The sequence below is a fragment of the Marmota monax genome, unplaced genomic scaffold, assembly GCF_021218885.2.
Source record: "Marmota monax isolate L192 unplaced genomic scaffold, Marmota_monax_Labrador192_F-V1.1 WCK01_AAM20220418_F8-fsc00139, whole genome shotgun sequence".
Classification (NCBI taxonomy): domain Eukaryota; kingdom Metazoa; phylum Chordata; class Mammalia; order Rodentia; family Sciuridae; genus Marmota; species Marmota monax.
Genome location: NW_026695226.1, coordinates 5,040,265 through 5,059,819, shown reverse-complemented (window position 1 = coordinate 5,059,819; position 19,555 = coordinate 5,040,265). Strand labels below are relative to the sequence as shown.

The following is a 19,555-nucleotide window of genomic DNA, read 5'->3' as shown; positions in this document are numbered from 1 at the left end:
CAAGAATACATAAGCTTGCACATAGTGGATAAAAAGGTCTGATTGCATTAAGTCTCAGTTCTATCAACAGTTCTCAGATCTGCACTGTTTATAAAAATTGGAAAGGAGTGGGATGGGGTGAGATGGGATGCATCCTCATGATTTTGGAGTGATGGGCCCTAGGTCATAAACTGGAAGTGGTTCTCAGCTAATTTTCTAACTTGGTATACCTGATTAATGACCACACATGTGCAACTAATTCTCAAGGAAATAACCTAGACTTGTTTTTTTCCTTTTTATAGACCTTTGGGTATGTATAATGTGGACTTCCTAACTATAAATTCAATTTTTCTTTCTTTTATTGATACCGGGAAGATGAAGTTGAAAGGGTGTTAGTACAATCTAATTCTCTTATTTACAATTCAGGAAATCTTAACCAGAAGTACAAAGGACTTATCTAAAATTAGTCAGTTAGAAGCAGAAATTGTATTAAAATCCAGACCTTCTTATTCCTTGTCCACTAAACCATATTTTCTATGATTACTGTTGCTAAAAACTCTCTGTCCCAGTTGGCTATTAGCATTATTTTCTTTTTTAAAAAATATTTAATTGATTTTATTTTTTAAATACATGACAGTGGAATGCATTGCAATTCTTATTACACATATAGAGCACAATTTTTCATATCTCTGTTTGTATATAAAGTATATTCACACCAATTCATGTCTTCATACATGTACTTTGGATTATGATGTCTATGACATCTCACCATCATTGCTAACTCCCTGCCCCCTCCCTTCCCCTCTGCCCTATCTAGAGTTCATCTATTCTTCCCACGCTCCCCCTCCCTATCCCATTATGGGTCAGTCATCTTATATCAGAGAAAACATTTGGCATTTGTTTTTTTGGGATTGGCTAACTTCACTTAGCATTATTTTCTCCAACGCTATCCATTTACCTCCATTTACATCCATTACTTTCTACTATGAGTGGGCGCAGACTTACAAAGCTTTCAAAAGTTATTCATAAACCAGTTTGTAAGAAATTCTAATGGAGCTTTCCAACTCTCTCACCTTTTCCTTTCTCTTTCCCACTCATTTGAGGAAATTAGTTGTGCTTTAGCAAAGATAGCTTGATTTATATTATGTTACAGTAACAACAGTTTCTGCTAATAATTGCTTTATAATGGTAATTACGATTAGCTGTGTACAAGATATTTTCTTTTCTAATTGGCTATTACTGGTGAATAGCAGGTTGTTACACAACTGAAGGCTATGTTAAATAAATAACCACAATTACAATTCTGAGGTCTGTAATGGTAAACAAGCAAATATAAGTATTTGGATAAAAACATTATTATTATTTTTTTCTTTTTTAAGGGCAGGTTCTCTGTCATTAATTGCAGGGAGGGGAAGGTTCATGTTTCAGTTAAGAAAAAACAGGAAATAAGAGCAGTGTTAGAGAAACCAGGAGATAGAATGTGAATTTCATTTTTTTAAAAATAAGCACATTTAAAATCCTTGGTATGCTAAGGTCCTCAGATAATACATGCATATGGAAGATTCTAATGGATCTACTTCTTTCAAGTATGATAAGGAAACATGACTCTCTCCAATTAACTCCGGTAAGACAGGAATACCTAGCCTTGTCAACTACATTGAAATGTCCCCGTTGATAAAGCCAGGATTATTTTTCATTTGTGTCCCTTAGAGCACCTCACACAGAGTTGGTCCGTAGGTACCAATCAATACTAAATGCCATCACAATATGACACTGTCCCTGAGGATGAAGTCAAAATGTATATGATAGTCCTTGGCTTTAAGGGGTTTGCATATATAACCAGGGACTTGTCTTGAATCTAGCTCTAATGTATTTTTTTTCTGTCTTTTGAGATGGAGTCTCGGAGTCTCAAAAGTCTCACTATGTTACTCATTAACTCTCAATTCTTCTGCCTCGGTCTCCCAAATACTTTTTATGTTCTTTGATTAGTCTATATCATTTTAAAATTATAGCCAGACTTTGGTAGTAGTAGCAACAGGAGCAGCTATGATAATAGTCAGATCATATGATTTGCTCAAGGTAACAGAGCTTTTAATTGATAGTCCCTTTTGATTCCAGTTTGTCTCATTTCAAAGCCTGTGCTTCTACCCACTATTGCCTCTTGTAATAGATCTTCATCAGCAGCATTATTCATCCCTATTTTTCATCACATCAAGAATGCTGTCACTTACACCATCTGTTATGGTTTGGATCTGAAATAACCCCCAAAGGATCATATGTTGAAGGCTTGGTCCCCACTTCAGCAATGTTCAGAGGTTAGACTTTTAGGAAATGATAAGAATAGAGCTTTCAAAGCCTATCAGTGGATTTCCACTGATGAATTCATAATCTGAATGTGCTATCGGGAGATGGACTATTGGAAGATGGTGGAAACTGTAAAAGTTGAACCTAGTTGAAGGGAAAGTTCTTTGGGGGCATGGCCCTGGGGATTGTATCTTGTTTCTGGCTTCTCTCTCTCTCTCTCTCTCTCTCTCTCTCTCTCTCCCTCTCCCTCTCCCTCTCCCTCTCCCTCTCCCTCTCCCTTTTTTCCTGGCTGCTATGGATGTCAGCACCTTTCTTTCCTCTTCCACCATGTTTCCACCTCACCATAGGTCTGAAAGCAATGAAGTCAGCTGACTATGGACTGAAACCTCTGAAACCATGAGCCAAAATAAACTTGTGTCCTTTAAGTTGATTTTTATCAGATACTTTGTCATATCAACAAAAAGCTGACTAACACATCACCTTACTCAACTGTCTAATGATACCAGTACTATTTTCCTGATGATATTAAGGCTCAGAGAGGTTACATAATTTTTCTCAAGTTTACACTAATACAAATAGAAAATCAGGGTTTGGGATTCAAGTCTTCTGACTCCTATTCCAGTTTTTCTTTCCATATGTTTTATTTAGTTAATATATTTATTATTTAAAATACACTACATGCAGAGAAAGCCTCACAGAATCCTACTTGGTATTACTTAAAATATTCTATCACTTTTCAATTGTTGATTCCCCCTTCTCCCATTAAATCCTACTTAGCTTTAGAAAACTTTTCTTGGTTTCTAGGGCTAAGAACAACAATACAACCCCAGCTGACTCTCTCACAAATGAATGCTCTTGGTCACAATGAATATTAAGTTGAGATGTAAACAGAAACAGAAGACACATCACTCATATCCATCACAACTTTTGAAAAAAGCTCCCCTGCTCATCTTTGGATCAAGTAGGTCAGTAGAACACACTTGTTTCAGCTAAAGGTGGCAAGTCTTTAAGGTATTGTCAGTGAAATGGCAATTCAATCAGTCCGATATATTTATCAGTAAGTCATAGCAACATGTACCCTAATTCTGTGTCAAAATTTCTAAGAAAAGCTAATAAGAGTACTTAAAGATTCAGCTGTTGGTGATGACAGTTAATGTACATTGCCTGATTCTACATACCATAATTTATGTTTAGAAGAAAGTATTATCTCTATTACATGAACCTGATAAACATCACCAATCCAGTTTTTTTCAAGATGAAAGTATATGCACATGTGTTGTGAAGGGCAATGCTGTTTGACTGTATGAACAATAGGTCTGTGTCAACATAAAGAGAAGTATATGTAAATTCATTATCTGATAAAAGTACCCACACATGCTTCAAATGAAATCTGATCATGAAGTGCAAAAGGTATATCAAAATCATCATTTATATCACCTCTGACATACATGCCAAAGATGTGCATATACTTATAACTGAAACAATAGTCACAATTTATTGAAGACCAAGCTACTATATCTACTATGTTCCTGAGTCATTTCAGCACACAGATATGATATTACTCTTATTATAGAAGAGAAATTAAGGTTCAGATGTTAGCTGACCTGTGACTGGTAAGTAACTTAGGATTTCATCACAGATTGGCCTTTGAATTTTTTCACTGTATCATACTGCCTTGTGATAGTAACATTAGCTTTAAAACACATTTATGTTCAAGAAAGTCTATTTCAGTCTTCATTGAATGGAAGTTAGTTACTATTACAAATCATTATACTAGTTCATAGGATAAAAGTTCTCTCTCAGTATGTGATCTTGTACAAGTCACTCTTTGAATCAGTTTTCTCATTTATAAATAAAAGGGGATAATAATACCTCAGGGGTGGAAGCATTTGAAACAGTACCTGGTAGAGTTAGTACTTAACAGATGTTAGCTATCATCATCAGCATCATTATTATAAGATCCCTTTTTATAATGGCTCCTCGCTTAGTATCCTATACAAGATGGGTCCTGTGCATTTATTATAGGAAAGTCAAAGAATGTTTTGTATTAAGTTCCCTTTCAAATTTATACCAAACAAGACTTAGAAGACTAGGTTTCTGCATTTCTCTTTCTTCTGTTACATTCTTTGGTTTATTAATTGCAAGGCCATCCCAGTATACAAGGTTACCCTCTTGAAGACTCAGTGAATGTGTGGGAGTGGGAAGGTGGCAGCACTATGTAGGGGTGACGAATGATAAAGAAGATAATATAAAGGGCTTTCAGAACACATAGTTGGAATACCAGTACACAGCACTAAAAGATCCTCTGACAGCCCCCAAATTCCAAGAGAGCATTGGCAGCATAAGCAGTTATCACCAGCACATTCCTAAGTTTCCCCTGGGTTACACAATTTAGATTGTTCCGTAAGTGAATAGAGCATCAGAGAGCAGGCAGTTTTATAGTTCAATTGGGCATATCTTTATGAAGAAAGCAACAAATGTTTAATGAGGTCCAGCTTTATTATAGCAAATATGCTGGACTTTACTAAATACATAACTCAATAAAATAATCACAGTAATTCTGCAAGGTAGAACATGTAGTACACAATATATACTATATATTTTCATTAATGTGATGGCATATACAATAAGCCTATGTTAAGCAGCTATTAGATATCAGAATTGAAATTTATATGTTTTCCAAAATAGGATCTAGTCTGGTTTCCATTGTCATGCCAAATATATGAGAATGGACAATGCTGATAAATGGAAATAGGATGAGAACCTGTAGAAACTGGGTAACAGCTATACAGATGATGGAAGACAGATTTCAAGGTTTCATGTGATGAGTCATTTGTTTATGGGTTGCAGGTTATAAAGTCCAGACCTAAAGCATCCTTTAAAAATGCAATCATTATATAAACAACACTAAAACTTTACTTTTAAAAAACAATGAAGAACTATACGCAAATGCTAACTATGATTAGTTATGACAGAAAATTGTTTTCCTGATATACTTTGTACTTCTAATTGGTATTCATGTTTCACAAGCATAAAATATCTACTAGTTTTTATTTTAATTCCTCTGCTTAAAATAGCTGCCATTCTAAATACTTTAAATAAATTTCAAACAGATTATAAACATTAAGCTGTTATGGAATGTTTATTACATGAACCTATAATAAACACTGGATAAATAAAAGTAGAATAAGACAACTCTTGTCTTCAAGAAGTTCACAGTCCAGTGCAATAGGAAAAAGTTGTCAACAAATAACTATTTTGATATGGTAAATAGATAATAGACATATGGGAAAGGAAGCAGGTGACTGAAGGTGAGGCTAGAAAAGTAGATGAAATGTCACATGGAGAATATGGAGTTAGTTATAAATGTTGCTGAGTTAATGAAGGTTTCAAGACTCATCAATATACTTGTTTTAGAATACAGATTAAGGGAGATAAAATTAAGACTTAGATCAAGGGGAAGGTTTTTCAACTGTCCAGACTAGAATACTGTTCTGATCAAACATTTATTAAACATTGACAATGTGCCAAGAACAGGATTGGGCAAACCAAAACAAGGTTTGGTTCTCAAAAGCATAATCCTAGAGGTGGGGGGACACAGGTTAAGTTAGCTGTGATGGTAAGGGTGAGAAACAAAATAGTGCTTGTAGAAATGAAGCAAAGGGATAGATTCAAAATATAGTTGAAGTACAGAAAAGTAAGACCTGGTAACTAACAGAATTCAGAATCTGAGGGCAAGACAGAAATCAAAGATGTTTTTAGCTCAGATTTGACTCTAAGTGCTACACTCCCCCACTTCTTCCAGAGACATCACAAATGAGATATTAAAGCCTCCAAAAGACAAACAATATAAATCCAAATATTATCATAACCATTATTTATCGGGCATATATTTGGAGAGAGGAAAGATTTTTGTCAGAATATTGCAAATAGAGGTACTAGTTAACAATTTCAGAAGAAATCATCCCAGTCCATAAAATACTCCTAAAACTATTGTCAATATTAAACCATAGATGTATTCTTATTGACTTCTTACTAGAAACAGCAAAAGAACAAATATCAGCAATGTACACCCAAGTGTGAGAGATGTTTTACCTATTTATTATTATTATTTTTTTGTTTTGTGGTGCTAGGGATTGAACCCAGGGCCTTGTACATGCTAGGCAAGTCCCCAGCTAAGTTCCCAGCATCAATTTATTATCTGAAAATTTGGGGAACAATATGAAATTCGAATTCTGTTCAAATGTATGGAAAGCATTGTTGTAAAAGACTTGGTCTGAGATCCAATCAATTTAGGGCCCTTCCTGGAGACAGACGGAGCTGTAGGAAGCCAGGCAACAAAATGGTCTCAGTGAAGTTACCAGCTGTATCTGTCTACACATCACTCTTCGACTCATTCTAGAAGAATTTTGTAGAACTGCAAGGATTTCTATTAAAAAGTTGTTAGGTCCCTCTATCCCAGGATATCAAACATAAAGATTGAGATTTTAATTAGAGCTAGAGGGAAACCTCTTAAAGGTGGCAGTTTTCAAGAAATTAAAAAGATATACGATTTTACAGAGAAAGATATACTTGATAACCTAAGTGGCTGACTAACCAAAATAATAAATATACTTCTAATATAATTACTTCACTTAAAATTTGCATCACACTTTGCTGGCTTTGAAAAGAATTTTGATAAAGTCACAGAATGACACATACATTATTAAGGGGAAAGCTTAATAAAAACTTTACCTTATAAGAATGACATAGAAACCAACCAATAAGCTCTCCTATTGACTGCTACAAGTCAATGAGAAGACTGGGCAGTTCTGAACCAGGGTAAGGAATTCTTTTATGTTACCAACACTGCAAATTCATTGCTATTCAATACTTCCGATGAGAACGAGTTGAAACCTAAAATTAAGCTTTCTATTTAGTTACTTAATTCAATCCAATAATCATTTAAATATCAGCCATAGATTAATGATTTTCTCACAGTTAGTGAGGATTTGTATATTACTGGCGAGAATATTATGCTGAATAACTTTTAAGAGGGAAATCTGGCATCTATCAAAATTTTAAAAATTCAAAAGTAACCTTGGATTCAACAATTCCTGACAATATAAATAGCCACTAGACAAGGGTCTATGTATATAAAGATATTCACTGCAACAATATTGAAAAAGTAAAGCCACCTCTATGTTTGTTAATATGGGAATGATTAAAGTATGAAACATCCATATTATGGAATCTGAGTGCAGTTCTTAAAAAAAACAGAAACAACAAATATACTGATATGGAAGAGTTTTATGATAGATAACAAGAGAAAGAAGAAAGTTGCAGATCTTTGAATTTACTAAAATTATTCCTTTCTATTTTAAAAAAACTGAAACCATATAAATGTCATACAAGAAAATTTTTTAAAAAAAATCTATACATCAAACTGTTACTGCTAATAACTTTGGTAATGAGACCGTATGGTGGAAGAACTTTTCTTCACACACCTCTGAATGAACTGAAATGTTTAAAATGAAACATATTTTTATAAAAATTCTATACATCTATAAATATAAATATTTCTTTTTTGGTACCAGGGATTGAACCCAGGGGCACTTAACCACTGAGTCATATCTCCAGTCCTTTTCATTTTTTATTTTGAGACAGGGTTTAGCTAAGTTGCTGGTGTTCAACTTGCCATCCTTGTGTCTCAGCCTCTCTAGCTGCTGGGATTACAGACATATACCCTTGGGCCTGGCAACATTCATAATTTTAAGATAATTAATGATTTTTGAGAATTGTATGATTTTGGAAGGCATATCCATGAGCTGAATTCAGAAATTTAATTTGATTAAAGATTCCATCTTTACTTCTTAAACTGGCAGCGTTCTGGAACTTTGAAGAATATGGAAATCCTAATAGTCTGTTAGTATTAGATAAGAGCTGAACATATGGTCAACCAATGAAAAAGGAGTGGGGTAACTTTATATTTAACTCACAAGCCTATCAATTGATAGAGTACTGAAATTAGAATTCCACCGATGGGAGATGGGAAGAATCTGCACTTAAATCTCTGTGCTGTTGAGATAAAAACTTTATACTAAATGTTAATTTTGCTGTGAAGGTAAAAACAAAGAAGGCAGAAAACCTCAACAAAGACTGAGAACCAAATTTAAGTCCCAAATCATATCCATTAGAGAAAGACAATCTGTTACATTAAATTATACTCCAAGGCAAAAAGAGGGGTGGGACAGGGAAAGACTTAAAAGGAGTCCCATACATCATCCACCTGCAGCTTTCAGAGTTTGATTTATGGTCACTACCAGTAGGTCAGAGGTCAACATAGCAGTGGGGTAGAGACCAAGTAGCTGTGACGGTTTTCATAACCCTCTTTAAGTGTTCTCTGAAGTCACAGGTGCAAATCTTCCACGTCCCAAGAAGATTTCCTAGGCTCCACATTCAATACGGGAGATGCACAGAGCAGTCAACGGACTACTAATATGATCCAGTTGGCATCCAGTTGGCAACTAATATGTAGTGGAGAGCAGTGAACAGTCAGCAACTGGAAACCCTTCCCAAACCAAATAAAACACAACTCCAAGGAGGCCAAATCCAACAGTACTCGCGAAGAAAAGGTGCTGCTAATCCCAGAATTATAATCACACACGCGCGAATCGGAGCTGGTCCACACCCACCCACTGGCAAGTGCAAAGCTGGGAGCTCCAAACCGGAAGACAAATGCCCACAGCGCTTCTCAAATTGCAAGGAATGTCATTTCATCTCGTTTTCTTTGCCCTCCCGAGATCGATCTGCCAAGTACCTGTTTTCAACCCCGCCCCTCATCCCAATAGGTTCTGCCGGTGGTCTCCTCGCGCCCAGGTGATCTCAGAGCTGAAGGGCTCCCAGGGTCCTATTGGCAGTAAGCTGCAGTCGGGGGATGAAGAGAGGAAAACAAATCTCCTGCACCTGAGGGCACCATACTCACCTTCACAGTCTACACCTTCGACTCCACTGCAGCTCTCACGATCTTTTTCCTTCAGTCCAGCAACAGCCCCCTGGGTCTTGGGGGCAGCCATTTCTCAGCTTAGCAAAAAAGGGAGGGCCACCGGGCGGAGCCGGACAGGGGCGGGCCGGTACCAATAGAAATGTGACTTGAGGTGAACGCCTCCTCCACGCGCCGTTTCCTCCACGCCTACGCCGCGCTGTCACGGCCTGGGCCAATAGGATGTGGCGAAAGACTCTAATCCCCTCCCCTTACCGCTTCTACCACGCCCCCATCCGTGATGGAGAGACAGAGAACTACAATTCCCGGCGTGCTGTGGGGGCCCTGGGAAGAGAGGGCTGGTAGAGGCACTGACGGGCGGGGGTGCGCCCGAGAGTGCCCCGGCGTGTTCGCTTAGTTCAGTGAATCAGAACAATGACTGCGCCGCCGGGTCCCCGGGAGCGCGTCGGAAGACCGTGAGCAGCTGCTGCCGGGAGAGCGGCGGGCGGCGCAGCCTCGGTGGCGCGGTGTCAACGCCAGGCTTGAGAGCTGCTAGCACAGACCCTGCCCAGCGCCCGCAGCCCGCGCGGGGCTGCCGGGCTCCAGCGCTGCAGCCGCTACTCGCGAGCTGTGCATTGTTGTGAGCTGGTTGAGGGGCGCGGGGATTACAAAGCCTGGAAACCCCGGAGCCCCCTTTAGCCATGTGGATACCTACGGAGCACGAGAAATACGGCGTGGGTGAGTCTCCGCCGGGCGAACTTTTATTTGGCTTTGGCCGGAGCTGGTGCGCATTTCTCGTCCTTGCCCTCGCGCCCCTCCAGCTCCGCCGGGCTGGAAATGCCTAATCCTGGCATCGCGCAGTGGGTTTGGGGCTTTGCGGAGGGAGCTCCGGACGGCGTGGGTACGCGCCGGGGTTTCTCTTCCCACCGCTTGCTTGGCGTGCCCTGAACCGGACCCGGAGCGCCGGCACGGCTGGGGAAGCGCGCTGCCCGCCCGCCCGCTCGGGGCTCTGCCTGCAGAGTTTGGAGTGGCGACCGGGCGCGTTGTGTGTCAAGTTGGAAGAGGAGGCCAACAGGGTTCTTCTCCTTCCATACCCTTCTTGCCCAAAGCGGCAGAGCGACGGCGATGGGCCGCAACGATTTCCCAGGGCGGTGAGGGAGACGACAATCCCGTGGCGAGAACGTCCCTAAACAGTAGGGAAGCGCAGAAATCCCTCAGGATGGGGTTAGCATTCCCGAAGTGCGGAATGTGGCATAGTTCTCTAAAGACCTGCTCTGACAGACCGAGCCCGGTCCCAGCCTCCTTCGTTCCCCCCGATGTTTGGGGTGTGTGTTTGGGGTCGGGGATTGGCAAATTTCAACATCTGTGCCTCTCGGCTGTTTGGTTTTTGGAGGGGAACCGATATTTCGGCAGTGTTTTCACTTCTGACCACCTTCTCCACTCAGGGCAAGCGCAACGGGGGTGGCCCTGGAGGATGGCTGTAGAGTGATAATGGGGAGGAGGGTCAGAACGCCTGGATCTTCGAGGCAGGGAGACAGGTTTTAGGAAAGGACTATGCTGACACTGGTGTTCAGAGAAAAAGGAACAGGGTAGTGCTCGCTTTTCTGTGCAAAGGTGAACAACAAAGGACATTAATGTTGACTGATGAATACAGGAGTCTCCCTTCCTTTCCCTCCTCCCTTTTCAGGCGGATTACAGTTCCCGTTTTTGTTGTTTGATATCAGCTGGGTCGCCCCTTGACAGTTACTCCTTTTAGGGTTGAGACTATTAAGCCAGACTCCCTGGCAAGCCTGAAGCAGCCAAATGCAATTATAATCTCCCAGAAGATCTAACACACAGAGAGAACATTATGGATTTTACTAACAATCTTTTATTTCCTATAATACCCCGTCCTGCCCACTGGCGTACTTATTTTTATTTGGGACAGTGATTTAGATATGTGTGATATCTGATTATGTTTGAAATCCATTTTCCTGCAATTAAAAAAAAAAATCTAGAAAGCCTTTGCAGGAAGTCATAGTTACCGGGGATTCCTGCATCACCCCTCCCCCGCCCAGCTTCGCCTGGGGATAGGTCTTTGGAGTTCACTGAAAGGACTGTTTAAGCATCCCCATATTTTACATTGGGTTTCTTTCTGGACTGTGACCAGTTAGCAAGACAATAGTTTGTCCTGGACCCACCTTTGAGAAAGGCTTCCAGCTTTCCCTCTCTTGAAAGTGTAAAGGGAGCCTTTGCCAAGCTTTCTACTGGGGAGAAGTAGATGTTGGCGGTTGTTTTCCTTCTCCTTACTCTCCTCTTTGGGGCGGGGGGGGGGCGTGCGGCGGGGCGGTGTTAACCCTTGCTAGGGAGAAAACATTGCCTTGGGTGAACTGGTGATGAACAAGAGGATATCACCTCATCATGGACCTTAACACAGTGCAGGAAGCACAGACCCATCCAGGCAATACTATCCTGCTTGGAGCTGATCCCAGATGTTGCTTTCTTCCAAGTGTTAAATTATACAGATTATGAGCATGATTTATTTTCTTGATTTCTTTATGTGCCAGGTCACAGCTGGGCTGCTGGTATCGATTAGTTCATCTCTTGCCTTTCTTTACATGCTGTGGGCAGAGGCTTGAAAACCACTCTGGGATTTCTTGGAATTGCATACCGGATATTATCAGTCAACTGTTTTGGGCTGCGACAGACTACTCGGTTTTGGTTGTGATTTGGTTGCAGAGTAGGGGAGGTAGAAGGGCGTGAGCATACACATTTAGGAAAAGAAGGTTGAGTGAGGATTGAGTGAGATAAGGGGCAAGAGCAAAGAGGGTTCTTCTACCCAAAATTATTGCTGTCATTCTCCTTTATGCAGTATCACATGTACAGGAATGTTAATCATCTTTTAATATTACATTTTGAGCATTTGGCTTGTGGAATGCTGAGCTGTTTTTTAGAATCCATCTGTTAGGTGTGTGTGTGTGTGTGTGTGTGTGTGGAGAAAATTTTGCTAGGATACTTATGATGTGTGGACTTTATTTCTCACCATGGAGAGCACTATTTGTAGCTGCTTATACTGCAAGTTATTTTTTTTTTTAAACCTTGGTTGGTGTGTGCATTTCTCTTATTTAGTTCTTATAAATAGTAAAGATATTTTATGGTCTCAGATGTTTGGCTGATACCAGGTATAGTAGTAATTCAGTTTCTACATTCTTTGAAATAAGTCAATCTTAGTAACTTAGAATAGCTGAAATAAATCTATGCAAACTGTTTTTGCAGTGATACTTATGTATCGTCTTCTATGTATGGGATACTTATGTCTATAATTTTTGATTAAATTTCAAGTAATATACTAAAAATATAAATAAAATTAATTTTATAATCATAGTAAGATTTATCAGAAATTCTTTTTCAAATTTGATACATGGCTACTATTTCCTCCACGTAAATGATGAGTGATCTTCAAATAGTGTATGGTCAGTCATATTCCTGAGTGTTATGATTCTAGGGCAAGGCATAGTGATAAAACTATAGTCCTGAAATACAGGGAATGTTCTCTTTTTAAAAACTTATTAGCAAGGGTTGGAGAGGTAGCTTACTGGTAGAGTACTTTCCCTAGTATTTGTGAGGTCTTATGTTCGTCTCCAGCTCTGGGGGGGAAAAAAAGCAAATTAGTAAGCATGTTTTATTGGGTAACTCTAATTAATTTCTGTTCCTGTCTAGATTCTGTTGTCAGCTATGTGACCTTAGATAAGTTGCTTAATCTTTCTGAGTCCTAGCCCTTAGGTCAGTTCTACCTAAGGTCCTTCCCAGTACTAATTCTGTGGATTACTTCCAACCAAATGTTTCCTTTGGTTAGAAAAACATGTCCATTGTGTAGAGATTGTTATGAGTGAGAAACTTTTGTTGTGACATGTGCCACATGGTTTTAAACTAAGATCAGAGGTTAGTTTAAGGTTTTAAACTAAGATCAGTCTTTTGAATGCTACCTGGCAAGCTACCAGAACCAAGGTGATTGTTGTTCACTTTCTCAATCTGTTCAATTCTCTCTCTCCAGTAGGAGTTCCATGGGCAGTGACTAAAGCATTTTTGATCTCCCACTCAGAAATTTGCTCACGATCACTTGCATGTCCTCATCTGTCAAGCTCCTACCTCCCTTAATGTGGTGAGGATTCTTCACAGAGAAGGTTAAAACCATTGCAGATATGTTTGTGCTCATTTGTCCAATAGGCATTTTTTTTGCACAGTGTTTGCATGTGAGCCAGTGAGTCTTCCTGAGCTGCAGCCCACACCTTCTCACACCTAGCCAGATGTTTTACATATGTGAGCCTGGTTAAGCTTGGCAAGAGAATGTAGGTTGGAAAACAAAATCAGCAATAAATCCATGAGCCTTACGGGAAACAAAATTAAGAGCAAGCTAATCTGACAGTCATGAGAGTCTTTTTAAAAATAAAGTATTAGAGTCCTAATGTCATTGAGTCCTTACAAATATTCTTGTCCTGTATTTCTCTGGAAGCGTGTGTGTGTGTGTGTGTGTGTGTGTGTGTTTAAACTTATCTGAGTAGGAATCACATTCCTTTTTAAAATCCCTTCTGTTTTAGGAAAAGGAGGTAGGTACCTCCTCTTTTCTATTCAGGATCTTCAGAATCTTCCTTCAGAAGGTAGCTCCTGTAGGGAGAGTCGGACGGGCTTACACCTTCAGTCTTACCTAGACTTTTCAGTTTTTCAGCTAAGGATTCCTGTTTGTGGTACCATGTTGTAGTTAGATTATACAGGAACTAAATAGTGGTGTGCTGCTTGGGATTGTTTGTGACAATTAGAACCTGACACAGGATTCTGAACTTCCAGTGGAAAGAGAAGAGGAATGATTTATACCTCCAAGTAAAGTACAACTGAAGGGCTGTGCAGATCAGGTGGCAGCTGATGTTCTTGGTCCACCCTCCTGTGGGAATAGCCTATAAAAATATTTCCCTCTTTTGGTCATTCTCCTAAGTGATGATTCTTTCACAAGGTCACCATGGTAACATAAAGTTGATGCCCTTCCTCTCTGGTCTTTTTTTTTTCCTTCAGAATCTGTTATGGTAGGTGCCACAAAAGAGATTATAAAATTTCAACAAGTTTAGGTTTTTCTGTCTTTAGCTGTTCTCATTACTAAGAGGATATAACACTTTTAGAATTATTTTTGATATAAGTTTCTAGCATAGTGACCTTTATACTATGAATACATGTGTCAGAGAAACATTAACACTAAGGAAATTCAACCAAAATGCTGATAAATATAATATTAATGTGTTTCATGGTTGAAAAAGTGTGAAAAAATTTTTTTCGAGTCTACCCTCTGAAACAGAAGGACAACTTCCTTGTATGAGATGAGGAAATAATTTCAGAGAGTTCATTCTAGATCAGCAGTTTTTAATCTTGTTTGACTATCATCTCTAAAAGGAATACATTTAATTTCCTGGCCCAGCTTATACATAAACACCATCTAATACCACCCCACACATACAACCAAAACCATATTTGTTCATACCCTGTGTGATATATTATTTTTCATTCAAAAAAGATGTTGATCATTAACTGACTCAGTGACATTAATGGGTCCTGACCTGTTGTTTGAAAACTCTGCTCTAAATGCTACATGTGTGAAACCTGAGGGTTTGAAGTCAGACTCCTCAGATTTTTGTTAAGTTCCTTTCATGTTGTTGGCACAGTGTTGATGGGTAGTTTTTTTTTTTCCTCCTTCTGTTTTTAACAGTCACTTATTTGTATTTATTTTGACTTAGAATTTACTTATACTTTTTTCTTCAATGAAGGTCTTATATAATATTTCTCATTAAAGGTGGAATGAATATTCAAAGCCATTACATATATTGTATAAGTTGTCTCTCTTGTGTTTTGCTACTAAGTTCTTTTTGCCCACCATTGGAATCAACTGCATAGTGACCATTTTGGTCTGTTCTTTACTATTGCATTTGACAATTCTCTTGGATCACTGTAACAGAAGAATTCATGTAAAGTATCTTTGGAGTCATATAGCCAATTATAGGACACTACCCATCATTCTTTGTGCCTTTTTTATGTTGCTGATCATTTTTAGACCAACAAAGTGGCTAGTACAACTTTTTTTTTTTTTTAAACTGAACTGGTAAGTATATTTGGCCAGAGGATGGTAGGACAAAAGAATAATGCAGTACAGTTCTCCAAGCCTATTTCCATTTAAGCAATTTAAACTTAAGAAACAACTGTTGTCCTCTCTGGCATTAAAAAAAAATGTGTGCTAATATATCACTGGATATACTAATTAAATAAAAATCTCACAAAAAAGTTTCAATACCTTTTGGTGTCTTGGTTGCAATAAAACTGATATGCAGTACACTGCTGATTGTATTGGAAACAAATATGATCCTTTTTGCAAACTGTAATTTTTATATTATAAATAAAAAATATATATAAAATATGTTTATATATAATATACAAAATAGCCAGGCACAGTTCTAAGAGCTTGTCTTATGCTGTCATTTAGTCATCATGACACACTATGAGGTAGATTAAATTACCACTCACATTTCACAGGAAACTGAATCATGGAAGGGTTAAGCAACCTATCTAAGGTCTCATAGAAAATAATTGGAATCCATCAAGTCTTTGCAGACCCTACTCTCTTAGCTACTATGTTGCATTGTCTGATACAATAGCCATTATAGAAGTTTTGAACTGGTAATCCCCCTCCTCAGTGTTTACATGGAAAAAAAAAATAGGAGCAAAACACTACACACAGAGTTGTCCCTTACCATGTTTTCTGTAAAACAACATAATTTAATGGATTTAGGTTATGACCAGGTTGTCAGAGTATTATACAATAGGATATTTTATAAATAAAACTATTTCTGTAATATATTCCAGGTTCCTAGTGTTAAATGACAAAAGAAATCAAAATACAGACAGACTAGGATTGAAACCATAGAAAATACGTATTGTATAGATAGCATTTGGTCAATGAACAAATGAGAATAATTCTTTTATTATAACATTATCAGTTCTCATTTAAAATATTAGGAAATACTGGAAATCTGAGTAGTTTTAAACTTTAAACATATATATTATTGCTTATGAAGAAGAGGGATGGCATAAAAATGAGTAACGAGTTATTACAATAAGAGGTAAGAGATGTTAAATTCTTGAACCAGGTTAGCAGTCCTTGATATGTTGAAATATGGTTGGATTTGAGAGAGGGATTTAAGAAATGAAAACAATAGGGCTTGGTTCTTGGTTATGAGGAATTGGAGAAAAGTTCTCATTGGCTCAGGAGACTATCACAAAAAATATTATAGATTGCGTAATTTACAGTCATATTTTTTTCTTTTCAGTACTGGGTATTGAACCCAGGGCCTTACACATGGTAGGCAAGTGCTCTACTGCTGAAAAACATCCCCAGCCCTTAGACTGGGTAATTTAAACAACAGAAATTTATTTTTTCACAGTGTCAGAAGCCCAGAAAGTCCAAGATCAAGATGCAGGCTGGGGGCTGGGGATGTGGCTCAAGCAGTAGCACGCTCGCCTGGCATGCGTGCAGCCCAGGTTCGATCCTCAGCACCACATACAAACAAAGATGTTGTGTCTGCTGAAAAACTAAAAAATAAATATTAAAAATTAAAAAAAAAAAAGATGCAGGCTGACTTACTTCCTGATTTGGGGATGGACACCTTCTTGTATTCCTATGTGGAGGGAAAGGGTTAGGCAAGAGGGGAAGCGAACGCTCTCCTGTCTCTTTTTTTGGCGGGGGGCAGTACCAGGGATTGAACTCAGGGCCACTTGACCACTGAGCCACATTTTATATTTTATTTAAAGACAAGATCTCACTGAGTTGCTTAGCATCTGGCTTTTGCTGAGGCTGGCTTTGAACTCTTGATCCTCCTGCCTCAGCTTCCTGAGCTGCTGGGATTACAGTCATGTGCCACTGTGCCTGGCCATTCTCCTGTTTCTTTTTATAACTGCACAAATCTCATCAGGAAGGCTCCCTGCTCATGACACCAAAGGCACCGTCATCAATTACCATCATTAGGGTTTCACTATGTGAATTTTGGGGTTCACAAACATGTAGTTCTCTGCTTTGGCACCTAGGTGAATGCATGTGCTATTCATTCAATAAATGAGATGTTCTGTCTAGGCAGGACAGGTAATAGGGTAAGATTAAGAGTTTTGTTTGGCCCCATTGAATTTGAGACACCTGAAAACTTAGAGGAGGCAACATCTGATAAGAAGTGGATCTGGATCTGGAGCAAAGAAGAAAAGCTCTAGGCTGAAGACCATGATTAATCATTTGGTTTGTGTGTGATGACTAAAACAACGGGTCTACTTGAGACCTAGTTAATTGTTTTGACTTTTTGATTATGTAGTCTGTCTGTCCATTCCAACATTTAAAGTGACAGACTACAAATTTTCAAACAGCAGTCATCTCCAAGCCTTGGATTAATAAGGATACAGAGAACTCTACAAAACTGAGAAATATTAGCTGCCTGTGTAGTGTTGGTATTAAACTAAATTTTATGCTGTTTTCTTGTGTTCCACTAGTGCATTGCCTGGCTGAGGCAGCATTAGTTATTTCTATTTCTGTGACAGTTTTCTCCCAAACAAATATTTCATGCCAGATCATGCGCATTTGTGAGATTTCCCCAAAAGGATGTTGAAAAACAGAATGCACAATAATAATTTAATACACAAGATTTATGCATCCCCCAAATAATATGTAAGTACTTACACAAATCCACAAATGGAAAAAATGCTTAAATATCTAAAGCAGTAGATGTGTTTGTATGTGTGAGATATATGTGTGTGTGTGTATATATATATATATATATATATTTTTTTTTTTTTTTGGGGGGGGGGGTAACCACAGGGTTCCACAGGGTTAAATTTAGAATTCTTAAAAATTATACTTTTCCAACCATGAAAAACATGTGATTTGAAGTAAGGGATTCCAGCTTGAAGTGACTTTAAACTTCCATTCCAACTTTTCATAACTACACACTGAAACAACCAATAAATGCACAGAAAGAGGTAAACATTAATACTATTAAAAATAAAATCTGGGACTGGCGATGTAGCCCTGTGATTGAGTGCTTGCTTAGCATGCATACCACCCTGGGTTCAATCCCCAGCATCATACAGGAAATAATATAAAATAATAAATAAGTAAATAAAAATGAAGTTTGGTCCAAAGCCTATTGCCAAAATTTGGGAGGTATTTCTCCATGGTATGTAGAACTGTATTAAGAAAATCAATTGGTGGTCTACTGTAGTAACTGTATTTAATAATAGCATATTATACATTTGGATTTGCTAAGAGTAAATCAAAGTGTTCTGATAGCAGGGTTTGAGAAGTAACTGTGAGGTGTTAGATGTGTTAATTAGTTTGCTTGTAATCATTTAATATATATATATATCAAAACATCATGTTGTACACCTTAAATATGTACAACTTTTATTTGTTAAATATACCTCAATAAAGTTGTGAGAAAAAGGAAGGAAAACCAATTGGTGGGTTTTCTCTGCTTTCCCTTATTAAGCAGAATGGCCTTGATGACTGGAAACACTGCAGGAAGACCCATCACCCTCATCCATAGTTCAGAGGTTGGATCAATACATTCAACTTGTATTGCCAGAGTGTCCTTTACTGTCTGAGGCATATTTGATCCTTCTATTTGCATCCCATCTTTTTACTTTTATTGAGATGACCATTTCCAGAAACAACTGGGACAGGAAGGTAGGTGGCTAAGTGGATAAAAAGGAGACTGCAGAGGATGCCATTTCATCTTTGATAAGTATACTGTGGTCTTCCTAAGAAAAATGAGTCTATGAGTGCCCTTGAGTGCTGCAGTAACAAAACTTACTGGATTTTTTTTCCCTCGCTATCTGTTGTTGGCAGAGAAAAAAGTATAGGATAAGAGATGAATTTATCAAAAGTGTCCCCACACTGTGGTACATGGTATATGTTAACTAGGAATTTTGACTTGGTGCTGTGTGCATCTGCCAATCTTTGAATGAAGACCTGAAAGTGGGATCAAACCCACACCTTTATTTTTGGCCCAATCCTTTGCACTGCAGAGAGACTCCAGCCCCAGATTGCATTACATTTACATCCCTAAGGAGGAAAGAAACTAAACCTGGAAAGAGGTATCTGTCATGTAGTAATGAACTAAAACATGGGCTTAGCATTTTATTAGTTGGTGAGGCAGAGAAAGCAAACATGACATTTCTATAGGAGGCTTTTGGAAACTACTAAGAGATGAGTTTGATCTCTGCCTGGACTTAGATCTCCTGTGAGCATGCCACAGA

The 19,555-nt window shown here is 38.5% G+C and overlaps 2 protein-coding genes across 5 annotated transcripts in view; one reads left to right on the top strand and one right to left on the bottom strand.

Annotated features, from left to right (window-relative positions):
• The window catches only part of Znf277 (zinc finger protein 277), a 120,063-nt gene extending 110,663 nt beyond the window's left edge, over positions 1-9,400 (bottom strand). Inside the window, exon 1 of the mRNA XM_046435364.2 lies at positions 9,248-9,400. Coding sequence (XP_046291320.1) covers positions 9,248-9,338 — 91 coding nt within the window. The 5' untranslated portion in view covers positions 9,339-9,400. The remainder of the gene's footprint in view (positions 1-9,247) is intronic.
• A 187-nt stretch (positions 9,401-9,587) lies between these two features.
• Dock4 (dedicator of cytokinesis 4) overlaps positions 9,588-19,555 on the top strand; it is a 457,617-nt gene continuing 447,649 nt past the window's right edge. For 3 of the 4 annotated variants that reach the window (XM_058576081.1, XM_058576082.1, XM_058576080.1), the window contains exon 1: positions 9,588-9,982. In XM_058576081.1, the coding sequence (XP_058432064.1) occupies positions 9,946-9,982 (37 nt within the window). In that variant the 5' untranslated portion in view covers positions 9,588-9,945. The remainder of the gene's footprint in view (positions 9,983-19,555) is intronic. The other variant, XM_046435366.2, reaches the window with a different exon arrangement.